This window comes from Magallana gigas, chromosome 2 (genome assembly GCF_963853765.1).
Source record: "Magallana gigas chromosome 2, xbMagGiga1.1, whole genome shotgun sequence".
Lineage (NCBI taxonomy): Eukaryota > Metazoa > Mollusca > Bivalvia > Ostreida > Ostreidae > Magallana > Magallana gigas.
The window spans coordinates 28721819-28735322 of NC_088854.1; the positions used below are offsets into that span (position 1 = coordinate 28721819).

General features: G+C 34.5%; 1 protein-coding gene across 1 annotated transcript; it reads right to left on the bottom strand.

The window, feature by feature from the left end:
* Positions 1-6177: 6177 nt before the first annotated feature.
* LOC105324942 (uncharacterized) lies at positions 6178-13405 on the bottom strand. The gene is made up of 6 exons (XM_011424218.4): positions 13209-13405; positions 10499-10584; positions 10017-10116; positions 9016-9146; positions 8071-8202; positions 6178-7516 (listed from the first exon to the last, which is right to left on the bottom strand). Exons 2-6 carry the CDS (start codon positions 10575-10577, stop codon positions 7029-7031), a joined length of 930 nt encoding a protein of 309 aa, XP_011422520.3. The 5' UTR covers positions 10578-10584; positions 13209-13405; the 3' UTR covers positions 6178-7028.
* Between the last annotated feature and the right edge of the window lie 99 nt (positions 13406-13504).

Sequence of the window (13504 nt, forward strand, 5' to 3'; positions counted from 1 at the left end):
GTTTATGTGGGCGCCTTCTAGTTATCAGTTGATGTCCGTCTGTCCATCCGAGATTGCTTGACCGGAGCATAGCTTCTCTCCCCTTGGCCCAATCTGGCTCATACCTCATCCACAGGGTTCCTTTGTGTAAAGGATGTGCAGTGACCTTGAACCATGTTCTTAGGTATAAGGTTAAGGTCATAGCAGAATTATATATATAAAATCCTGTCTTCTCTCCCCTTGGTCCAATCTGGCTAATCCTCACAGTGTCTCTATGGTTAAATGATGTGCAGTGACCTTGAATGAAATTTCTAGGTAAATGGTGAAGATCATATCGGATCATGCAAAAATCCTTTTTTCAGAGCTTATATACTTTCCACTAACCCCTATTTGGCTAAGACTTCACATAAGCAGAGCTTTTGAGTAAAGGGTGTGTAGTGACCTTGAACCTATTTTCAAGGTAAACTGTGAAGGTCATAGCAGAATTATATTTAAAAAATCCTTGTCCGGAGTATATCTTCTCTCCCTTTGCTCCAATCAGGCTCATACTTCACCCACATGATGCCTCTGATCAAAGGATTTGCAATGACCTCGAATGATATTTGTAGATCAAGTGTCAAGGTCATATCAGATCACACAAAAATCCATATATTTTAAGAGCATACATATACTCTCCTTTAAGCCCCTATTTGGCTAATATTTTACCTAAACAGAGCTTATTGGTTAATGGCGTACAATGACCTTGAACCAAGTCAATGTGAAGGTCATAGCAGATCTTTTTAAAATTAGTTTTAGACTGTAGATTATTTCCAAGATATGCTTAATCTTGGTCAGATTGCACAAAATGCCTGTATGTTAGGGGGAATGAAATTGATCTAGAAGTTCTATGCCAGCTGGAAAAATTTCAATTTTAGGTCAAGGTCAAAACAAAATTCTCTTAAATAACATCAGCGGGCCCTTTGAAATGTTCACCATTTCAATGTTGTCTGGTTCAATGTAATTTTACATAGAAAATATTCACAGAGGTATAATAAAGAAAAACTATATATCAATAAGTTTCTGACAATTGATGATGCAACAAGCACACAGTATGAAAGGTCAACCCTTTGAAAAGCAATGAAGAGGAAAAGTTGCTCAGAATAATGTTTTAAACAAAATTTTTTGGTTGGTGGCCCTGTTAAGGAGTTTAAGGGTTCGGCCCCTAAAACACAGTGTTTCAGATATCACTTGAACGGTCAACAATTCTTGAACAATTGTTGAACAAAATATGTTTATATTTACGAGACCTTTTATTTGATATCAAAAATATGACTGGTCTCTCAAGTTAGGGGCTAGGAAGGCTCAAAAGCTTAACTTTTTCCGGAGCAATATTTTGTCATTAATCATAAATGCTGAAAGAGCTTATCAACCTCAATTTAAAACTGAAATCCATTTCTTATTCGGACGATTGAATGCGGGATATCAGCATTAAAAAATTGATTTTTACAGAATTTTTAATTTTGCATTCTGGGTTAAGAAAATAGATATTAGTTCAAGGTAAAGTTAACTTGTACCTTAAATGTAGTTTATATCAATTTGTTTAGTCGTACTTAAACATATTCGGATTTTTTGTTAAGTCGTTCTTGAAATGGTTAAGTTTTTTGTTAATTTATACTTAATACCATTCGGGTTTTTGTTAAGTCGTACCAAGAATCATTCGATTTTTTTTATCTGTTTGTACTTAAGTTACTTTTGTTACTAGATTAAGAACTCTGCTTCTTAGAGGTACTTCTAGCTTTACTTTCGACATTAAAGGAAAACCCACTCGTTGCTTTGCAACGAGCTTTGCTCTAGTTATTATTATTTTTTTTCTTTTTCTTTTTTTTCTGACTCCTTTTCGGCTTCATAACTCAAAAAGTTTTCAACTTATTTAGAGGAAACTTTAAGGGATTATGTGCAATTATAATGCCTCAAAGATGTTAAAGTTTCCATAACAACGTCACTTCCGTTTTGACGTTACGTCATTTTTAAACTTTAAAAAAAGTCATTTTGTCCGCGACATTTCTCAAAAACGCTTTAAGATAGAGTCCTGAAATTTTCTGTGGTTATGAATTTGGCAATTTACATGTGCAATAAGGCTGGAAATAAAAATCCGTCACTTCCGCTCGAAACCGGAAGTGAAACAAATTTTTCGAAAAAATGAATTTTCTGATCAAATCAAAAATGAATATGTGTTTTATAGAGCTTATCAAGCTGAATCTAACACTGAAATCCATTTTAAAATCGGACAATGCATTAAAGAGATATCGGGGTTTAAAAATTGATTTTTCCGGAAATTTTGTTTCCGCGTCCTTGGTTTAAAAAATAGTGTAATGTTCAAAGTAAAGTTAACTCGTACCAAAAATAATTGTTAAGTCGTACTTGAACACATTCGGATTTTTTTTTGTTAAGTCGCTCTTGAAATCAAGAAGGGTTTTGTTAAGTCGTACTTAAAATCATTCGGATTTTGTTTAGTCGTACCAGGAATAATTCGATTTTTCATCTTTTTATTTTAGTTACTCTTGTTATTGGTTCAAGAGCTCTGCTTCTTACAGGAACTTCCAGCTTTACTTCCGCCATTAACGGAAGACCCACTCGTTGCTTTGCAACGAGCTTTGCTCTAGTTCTTATTATTCTTTTTTTTCTTTTTCTGACTTTTTTGGAGCGTTATTTCTCAAAAACTACCCAACTGATTTGCACGAAATTTTTAGAAGTGATAGAACATCATCGTCGCTACATATTATTAAATTTTTGCATGATGACGTCACTTCCGGTTTCAGATATAGATGATTTTGTAAATTTTTAAGGGTCATTTTGTCCACGCATCTCCTCCGAAACTAAATAAGATAGAAGCTTGAAATTTTCAGGGGTTGTAGATGAATGTCTGTAGATGTACCCACATGCTTCCAATTATGAAAATTGCTCAAGGCCTCGAAGCTCGCCTGAATCTGAAAATTAGCACAAAATTTATCCACGAAATTTTTGCACATTTTCTGTAATACCTTTCGATGTGAACATAATTTGTTAAAACATGTAATGCAAAAGTTGTTTCAATTATAACGAGCTTGCCTTTGATATCAAGAAAAAGGGGCTGACCCCTCAAATTAGGGGCCAAAGGGGCTCTAAAGTCTTCTTACAATAACTCTTTACTGAACAATAATTTGTTATTAATTATATAAGCAAAAATGTTCATTGTACAGCTGTTTATCTATACAGTATCATACTTAAGTCATATGTTACGTAATTAGGGGTTTCAAGGGGCCAGAAGTTCAAAATTTTGATCATTAATATCTGAAAAAGGAGAAATATTTTTAAAAGCATTGTAGAACAAAAGTTGCTTAAAATGGTGTTCTTGTCAATATGCTACCTTAAATGCTTTTGTTTATGACCCCATTTAGGAGTTAAAGGGTCGGCCCCTAAAACACATTCGTACAGATATCTCAAGAACGGTTAACATTTCATGAACACTTGTTGAACAAAATATGTTTAAATTTGCAAAACCTTAAATTTGATATCAAGAAAAAGGGGCGGGCCTCTCAAATTAGGGGCCAAAGGGGCTCTAAAGTCTTTTAACAATAACTCTTTACTGAACAATATTTTGTTATTAATTATAGAAGCAAAAATGTTCATTGTACAGCTGTTCATCTATACAGTACCATACCGAAGTCATATATTACGAAATTAGGGGTTTCAAGGGGCCAGAACTCAAAACTATGATCATTTATATCTGAAAAAGGAGAAATATTTTAAAAAACAATGTACAACAAAAGTTGTTCAAAATAATGTTCTGAACAATATTAAACCAAAAGTTTTGTTGTTAGTGGCCCCGGTAAGGGGTAAGAGGGTCGGCCCCTAAAACACTTTGTACAGATATCTAGAGAACGGTTTACAATTCATGAACACTTGTAGAACAAAATATGTTTATATTAGCGAGACCTTTTATTTGATATCAAGAAAAAGGGGCTGGCCCCACAAATTAGGGTGTACAAGGGCTAATAAGTCTTTTTATGATAACTCTTTTCTGAACAATAATTTGATATTTATTATAATGCAACAAAGCAGCTTTTATTAAGCTTAATTAAAAACTGAAATCCGTTTTAAAATCAGACGATGCATTACAGAGATATCGGAGTTTAAAAGTTGATTTTTCCGGAAATTTTCTTTCCGCGTCCTTGGTTTAAAAAATAGCGTAATGTTTATAGTTAAATTAACTCGTACCAAAAATAATTGTTAAGTCGTACTAAAACACATTCGGATTTTTTTGTTAAGTCGTTCTTGAAATCAATAAGGTTTTTGTTAAATCGTACTTAAAATAATTCGGGTTTTGTTAGGTCGTACCAGGAATAACTCGATTTTTTCATCTTTTTTATTTTAGTTACTCTTGTTATTGGTTTAAGAGGTCTGCTTCTTACAGGAACTTCCAGCTTTACTTCCGACATTAACGGAAGACCAACTCGTTGCTTTGCAACGAGCTTTGCTCTAGTTATGTTTTTATTATTTGTAATGCTTTAGATAGTTTTTAATTATTTTTTTTTGGGGGGGGGGGGCAATGTATTCCAAATAAAAATTAAGCAAAAACGACCAATGGTTGCAATGATTAAATTATAGTCGTTCAGCGCTAGCATGTTATCAACAAAAGAGCAAATTCTGAGCGAGTTAGCCAAACCAAAGAGTACCAGATCCGATATATGCGAACCAATCCATGGGCTTCTCCCAATAACATCTGAAATTGAAAAAAGGAAACTTCCATTCTTCGGCCGCCTATGCAATCTTGACATCCAAACTCTTACTAAGAAGATTTTTCTTCACCGACTCTTTTCTTACATCAACTCACCTGAGCGCAAACAATTTGGATACATTCACTACGTTATCAACATTTTGGCTAGATACAATCTCAACATCTCTTGATTTATCTGCAAGTTGGTTACCCCCCCCCCCCCCCCCCCAAAGATATCTGGAATAAAACTGTCAAGGCAGCTGTAACCAACCTCCACATCGACTCCAGGCGTCATCGCATGCTCTCTGACCCCAACTTCATCTTATTTAACACCATATGGAAATTTTCATCCAACATACACGAAATAGAACGCTGTTAGAATTCGTTGTCAAGCTATGGAGTTTTCCAACCTTACCTCCGGGAGTATGTATACTGTGTGTGGCAGTTGCTTCGTCAATGTGTTTCAGCACATCTCGACCGTCTGCCTAGGAACCGTTGCTCTCCGATACGCTTGGAGGAACACAGTGATTGAGGACTTTGACATTTCACTTAGCGCCGAACTTTGCGACCTTTGTCCACAAGGCCTCTGTCTATTCTTACTAGGATCAAGACTTCTCTCCGTCACCGTCTCATATCACAACCAGCGCAGCCTGCACATCCTTAATTTCCGTTTCCTAAGGGATGCGACTGCATGGTAATACAGACACTTGAAGTTTACTCAGTAAACTTACCATTCCAGTAAATCGGGAGAAATATGTTCTCGCCAGCAATTGCAATGTACATATTTTATTATAAGCTTATTCCTTTTTTCACTAAAACTTCTATTAACTTTGTCGCTCATGTGCTGTATCTATAATTTGTGTTAAAATGTTATTCTTCATGCAATCTCCTATGGGAGGAAATAAAGATAGAATGAATGAACCATGTCCTGATTATTGAAGTTCTTTCAGGGAATTTTACTGTAATATTATTTCTGACATTACGAAAGCTTTCGACAATTTTTATTTTATGGATCGTTAAAATATCATTTCTGAAACATTTGTTGTTCAACGAAGGGTGTGTGCCCATAAATATTTTATACGTCTTTTTGTATTTTTTATGAGAAAGTGGGAGAAAAAATTATAATTTGTATATTACTTCAATATCTCCTGAGGGAGGAAATGAAGTATGAATGAATGTCCGGTATAATGTCAATTTGACACTTTAATTAGCAACGGTGCATTTTAATTAATTAAAATTTAACTTGTATCGAACGCTGTTGCAATTAACTTATCCATTTTTTTTTATCACTCCGGGTACTTCAACTCTTGTTTTAGACAAACAAAACGATAAAAACAAACAACGTAAACACAGATTTAATGGCATTAATAATTATAAGTCATATATTGCAACTGCAATAACTTTAAGATGTCTGCACTGCAGAGTCACTGTTTGAAGGCAATAATACGTATAAATACACGTGCTAAAATCAACTCCATTTTATTGAACTACAATTGTAGAATACTAGTGTTTGCTCAGAATAAAACGCCAGCAAATGATTCATCCTGATATGAACTGTTATCCCACATGTTGACACGGTTATTCATTTCTAGCAGAAAACATTTTGAAGATTTTGAAATTACAATATATACATGAAGAGCATGATAATATTATAATATCTGTATTATTTTAACATAATTGCTTAATTGACAATCCGATTACAACGATAGGTTCTTTGGGTGCTAAATATTTTATTTAAAAAAAAAATAATCTAAAGTGTGATCAATTCAATTATAATTAAATCAAATCAGAAATATGCGATGTGTAAATCATAATACAATGAACAAAACTTAAAGATAATGACCAGTGTATGTAAAAAGGTAATATAAAGAAGTATATCTAATTTTAGTGAAAAGAGTTAAGAATGTCAACACTCGTTGTACAAACTACTGTGGAATTATTAAAATTTGTGCATGGAGCCAGTTTTCGTGGACTGTCAATTTCTTTGTGGATTCGCTTGTACGTACGTATAATAAAATTTTACGGTTGATGTTTTTTAAAAAATTATTAGTCCCGGTTGAGGGGTATCCAGGAAATCCAAAACAAACCTGAGCCTCTACAAATTAAAATGATTCCACAGGAAACAAGTATATATTAAATAGTTGAAGAATGTCTTCAATACACTGATATTCCTGCACGGAATTACAATAGGTTCACAATGTGTTCACATTATATTTCATTTGGCACAGAATATATGCATCAAGTGGACGGAGATTTATAAAAAAAAAAAAAAAAAAAAAAGCACTTTGAACACAGTGACGAATTGATTGTTGCGTCAATACCGACTTACTTCCCCTGGATAACTCGGTAAACTATCCGACTGAACCACAACATCCGGGTGCGGATCATTAAAAGAGTATGGCGGTGGGGGTGAAGAGTCGCTTGGACTGTCTATGGAGGGCGGGGGTCCAGAGCTGTACGGAGGCGGGGACAAAATGCGAAAGGATAGTACTTCGTCGTTGGGTAAAGAACCGACACTTCTGCTGAGGTGAGACGTAAAGATCGAACCTGTCCGGCTGACGTTCCGGTGCTCTCTGCGAGAGGTGCTGTCGAATGGTTCTACGACCTGCGCAGTGTTTCTGGATCCACATGGACAGCCGCATCGTTTAGTGTGTAAGCAGACACAGAGAACTGTCACAAAGAGTACAGAGCATAACACTGCCCCTCCCATGGCCGCGAACAGGGCAACTTTGTTTGTCTCTTTGTCTTTCTTTTTTGGAGCGTCTGTTGTTGTCGTCGAAGGTCGCATGACAAAACTTGTATCTGTAAGTATGAACATGTGAAAAGAGTTAATTGCATTCAAATACAAACAAAAACAGTCATACTTCTACAGCTAGGTTAAGACCAATCTCCCAAATGGGATAAGCGCCCGTTTGGGATATAATAGCCCTAATGGAATATAAATTTAAAGTGCAAAAAATATTTTAAAAAAATTATTTTAAAGTTTTTGATATAAATCCGCATTAATGTAAATCAAATGCAACAACGTTCGGTTAAGAAGTTTTTCTATATGTCAATAGTTTGTAAGATTGATCCCTAAAGAAGTTTTGGATATACTGAGGGATCAATCTCTGTAATAGTACAGCTACAAAAAAGTTGGTTACCCAAAGTTGTATTTCATCTATTCTAATGGGGATTTATATTAAAAAAATCAAAATCAAAAATTTTTATTTTTTGCACTTTAAATGTATATCCCTTTTGGGCTATTCTATCCCAAACGGGCTATTATATCCAATTTGGGAGATTGGTCCCAACCTGTTCTAAAGGTTTTAATTACAAGGGGTTTTTTTGTGTTTCAAACTGATGTACACACGTACCTGCGACGTAGGAGAATTTCATCCCCTTGGTTTCCACTACACTATCGGACACGAAGATCACGTGCAGAACGTTAGAGGGACTGATAACTACCGGCTCATTGGACCCACAAAACTTCTTCAAGCTTGAATTTCCTGTAATTAGATATTTTGTATAGATTTTCTGTGGAGTCAGTATTATTAAACGAAATCGGAAGAAGAGATTTGGTAGGAAAAGTTATCCATTAATTTTGTTATGTTTATCTGACAATATATATTTACATCAACCAAGTATGATTCCCTCTATTTCTTACATAAACCTATTGTTAATTCATGATTCTATAGAAAAATGACAGGACTGAAATCTACACGTCCCGTTTATTGATTGGTCGAAACCTGTACAGCAACCTCAGAAAAATCACGGACTGCACGAAATAATCATGATATGATGTCAGAATCAGATTTCCATCCGAGATGATTCGGCTGTTTCTTTTAGCTAACGTACTGATGTACATTAACAGTAATTTAGTTAATTTTACTTACTTTTTACAATCAATTAAATTAATTAATTTGGTAAAAGAAAGATAAGAATATAAACGATAAAATGCTTTCTTTGAGGATCCATTCAGGTTATGCAGGAAGCGATCATTGCAGAAAACGCGGGTATTGTATATTTTCTGCAATGTCGCCATCTTCAAATCCCGCGTGAATATCACCAAAGAAAGCATTTTATTGTTTGAATAAACAATTCATAGCAAATATTTTGCTATAGTTGCTATATATGTTTTTATTAATAATTATTGGGGCGGGGGGGGGGGGGGGCTTTTCTGAAGTTCCTCTACTGTATGATCCAAAACAAGCGAGGAACTTGGTCGGAAATACATGATTGGACTTGCCCGTGGTTTCTCTGCTATATGTCGAATACTTGTATTTTTTCCAATGGTACTGTAAGGTTTATGCAAAGCTTACTATGGTCAAAGACTTCCGCGTAGTCCCCATTACACCTGGGAGAAGGCTGGGCCTCTATGAAAGACTCCTCCACTTCGAACTTAATTTTGAATCCAACAGGTGCAATTATTTCCCAGTGGCAGCAAGCATTTCTGTATCAGAAAAAAACACATCACTTATAAATTATACTATATTGTAATCCATACTATGTAAATGATTGAAATTATTAATATTCGTTGAGACTCCATTCTTGTCGTTTTCGTTGGTACCTTTTACACACGAAAGAAGCTACACAACGGATTGTGAATAACAAGCTATATTCATTAACATGGAAGCGAGGATACAAAACACTCTAGCCAACCCCTTAAAGATTTACAATCCACGAAAATTTGTTCAGACATACAAAATAAATATCTATAGCACATAAAAAGCAAATTTATCGTACGAATAAAAAAAATTAAAGTTATCGAACATTGCTTAGGATTGGAGATCGTTAAGGTTGTTTTGTAAAACGCATTTGTCTTAGATAAATTACAAAATAGACTTGGACTTTGTCTAGTTGTGTCAAACAGCAATGTGACGTAAGCCTTTCCATTTCATTGCTGGCCACTCAGCCACGGCTCTTTGAAATCGACAAGATTTGTCTGGCTTTTGAGCTAAAACTACGCAATCTGTGTTTATTCACTTGAAACCAGTGTCATTTATCACTTGTTTCGATGCAAGAATAAGAAAATTACATCCTACCGAATGACCACTCTCTTGTTAAAATGGTTCTGTCATTACTAAAAACCAACTTTTATTTGCGTGTGAAAATTTTCGCCAGGTTTGCGAGGGCCTTGTGGATACGAATATTTGTCGCCGCGAACCAGTCCTCAAATATTTCTGGTGTTTTTATTATTTTCCACATAATCTACATCTCGCGCGCGAAAATTGGTTTATCTCCGGCAAAACGCGAAATGAAGACGTCAGAAATAAAATTTGTTTTACAGTAACTTAAATTAAGAATTACAAAGATTGCTTACCGTGGATATTTATGTGGGAAATTAGGGGTGATGGAATATTTCGGATAAATCTCAGCATTCAGGGTAACTGTAGCGGCGGTTGAACAGTGTTGTCCAAAAGCTTTTTAGAAAAAAAAATAAAATCAATCAATAATATATTTTTTGTAGCTAATTTTTAGGACAAAATAACTATTTAAGTACTTTATTCAATATTATCCAACTACAACATTTATTAATGATAACCTAAGAAAGTGGTTGTTAATTAATCTATTATTTATTTTTATTTTCAATGTAATATTTTTTAATTGTGCAAATTTTAGTGAAAGAAAGATTTTGATGAGAATTAAAAACAAATTTCCTTTTCTGCAAACGAGGAGCAAATAATTCCTTTTCTTATATTCATGTTATTAAAGAAAATAATTATAATAGTGTCTGTTGCGATAAAGTATATATATATTCAATTTTGCAGAAGTAATAGAAAAGAAGAAATCTCTTTATCTTACCTATTTTTAATTCAGCCACCAATAAAAAACATACAGCAACAACCAAGTATCGTCTTATACTTGGGCATCCATTGGCCATAACACGTCTACAAAAGAGATCAGCATCAAATATACAACTGTGATAGGAAACTGGGTGAGGCAATGAGAGTGCCTTTCACGCCATAGTGGATTTCAATCAGTCTTATGCAAGTTTTTCTGTTTGTTTGGTTTTTGATTTTGTATGTGTGTGTTTTTTTGGTTTTTTTTTTTTTTGTTTTTTTTTTTTTTTGGGGGGGGGGGGGGGGTTGGGGGGATGTGTTTTGTTGTTTTTGGTGGGGAGATAAGTTTGGTTGTGGTTTTTTTTTTTTTTTTTGGGGGGGGGGGGGGGAGGGGGTGTTCTTTTTTGTCTATATATACCCAGATCAACATCCTTTTTGAGATATCACCACTTTTTATCGAATCCCAACTTCTCTTGGTTTTCCACGTTTGCTAGCCAAGAATGTACGTCTTTGTGGTCCGCTTCTTTTCTCATTCTCCAGCCAAAGGTTTACGATCCGCCGGTTTCTCTTTTCTTCAAATAGAGAGGAGTCTTGGCTGGCGACACTAGGCCTTTACCGACAAGGGGGGGGGGGGGGGACTTCTAAGTTTTGTCGGAAAAGACAGAGAAGGTGCGATTATTTGATTTTTATCGTGTGTATTGTGAATCGAGTTTTCCACCATGCACTCGGTTTTGTTATGTCAACGACCGGGTTTGGACTCGATAAGGGTTTTTTCTGCCTTGAAGTTCAAAGAACGTTCTCTTTTCACTGGACGTCTGAATTTATTTGTTTGTTTTAATTATTGTCCAGTTAACATACAAATTTTTCAAGACAGTTTTGATTTTAATGTCTTGCGAAATTCAGCAACCATGCATGAGAAAAAAATAATGCACCAGAACTTGGCCCAGTCAAGCGAGAATTTGATGAATCGTGTTCGGATATGAATAGACCGTCAAATCAAATACTGAGACTATAGAAATCATTGTAATGCAATTTTAGTGGACAATGAAGTAAAATATATTAAATTGCAATGATTACTTTTCTCCTTGTCTACTTGAGCCTTCATCATTTGGGTTGGCATTGGCAAATAAAAAAGCAAACGGAAGTTTGTTTTTTTTCTCTGGATATGAATATATTGCAAAATATAACTGGTTTTCTGTTCTACGATTTTGTGGAACATTTCTTAATACCGATAGATAACGGAATAAATCAATAAAAACTATTAGGATAATGTCATTTACATTTAAAACTTATACGTATATAGTTTAAATTTTTATGTTATTATACATGTATTTTCAAAAAAGAAAAAAAAATTCAGATTCCAGAGAGAATAGCAAAATCCTGATGTTTATTACACATACACATCCTTGATAATTTCTTTTCGCATGATCTAAATAACTACTTTATTCTTAAATAATCATTGCAACTTGATTCCAAAAAAAAAGGTTCATGACATCGTTGTAAATGTTATTAGCGTCATAACTTCAGAGTGATTGATAAAAAATGAAATAAAAATTTTATAATCTACATAGTTGTGTTGGAAACACCATTATTTCACGTGGTTCAAGGGGAATTAGATCTATCTTTTTTTCCACAAAAAATTCAATGTTAAATAACTTTAGAAAATAAACGCTGTCGTACGAAACTTTCTTAAACAAAAAGGGTTTTCTTCTTCTTTTTTTCATTTTCGTCTTCTCCAAAAATATTTGAGATGAGTTGTAACGTGATATGTATTTAATTTATTCTTTTGAACATTGAATCTAACTTTCAAATTATACTTATCATTACACAGGATACGATTTCATGTTTTTGGACCAAGTATTCGACCTATTAGAACTAACCTAAGACATGATTTTGAGTATTCAAATAAAGCGAAACTTCTTCTCTTGTAGATTTCTTTTGAAAACGTAAATCATGGCCTCAAGTTTTATTACATAATTTTGCAACCCAAACAAACGGCCTTCTTATGTAAAAGTAATATGTGGATCATGATTGCATTTTCAATATACTCTTATATGAATGACATTGACACTTTTTTGAGACTTAGAGCTATTATTTCGAGTGTCACGATTTAAACCTACATTGCGCGAGCTCCAATTTTGAACCCGCATGTAATCAATACCCTCTGTCGCTATTTACCCAGGACATGTGAACTTTAAATTTCCAAAGAACTTGTGTATCTCTTCCTGAATTGTCTTTGAATAAGATGCCATTGTTCTAAATTGAGAATTAATGCGAAACGCATGATAAATAAGCGTGCCCTGTTTGTTAAATGTATCTCTCTCTCTCTTTCTCTCTCTCTCTCTCTCTCTCAACTCTAGGAGCACACAAACACACATGTCCTGGATATATGCTGAATTTTACATTATTTTAACGTTTTTCTATTTAGAACATAAAAAGCCTAATATGACTCAAAAACACGTTAGTGTGGTTCACCCATTGTAGATTTAAATGTGCTTCTTTTATTTAGCAACACGTTCGCACCTCACAATTACATTTAGATGTATATTTAGCAATACACGGTATTAGAAATAGTTTGCTTAATTTCTCTTAATACATACTCCCGATCTTCGTCCCATTTTTATCTGTCAAAGAAACAGATAACCAACCCCCTCCCCACTCCCTCTCACTTTTAAATAAAAATACACAAATATTTAAATACTTTCGATACATAAAGTACTGAAAACACGTACCTAGATACACCATCTAGAGTCCATTTGCCTAATCCGGTGGGTGAGGCATGATTACTTGTACATTCACATTTCAAGACGTCTCCATTCTCTTTAGGTTCGTCTGTTCCTACGTATTTCTTGAGAAGAGTGGCCACGAAATTCGATTTACCTTGCCGATGACCCAGAGAATTTTAAGTTCCGGGTGAATAGTTCTGCGCACATTCCATATTATACGGTTGGGTTTGCATGCCTAGTAGTTTAAATGTCAGCGTTTGTTCCATATTCGTGGTTTATAAAAATAATCGATTAACACGAAC

Excerpts from the sequence above, each read along its gene's own strand:
- LOC105324942 (XM_011424218.4), bottom strand. The coding sequence starts at position 10,577 with ATGGCCAATGGATGCCCAAGTATAAGACGATACTTGGTTGTTGCTGTA. Across the intron at positions 9,147-10,016 it reads TTCCCACATAAATATCCACG|AAATGCTTGCTGCCACTGGG; the intron begins GTAAGCAATCTT and ends TTTCTGATACAG. Across the intron at positions 7,517-8,070 it reads GAAATTCTCCTACGTCGCAG|ATACAAGTTTTGTCATGCGA; the intron begins GTACGTGTGTAC and ends TCATACTTACAG.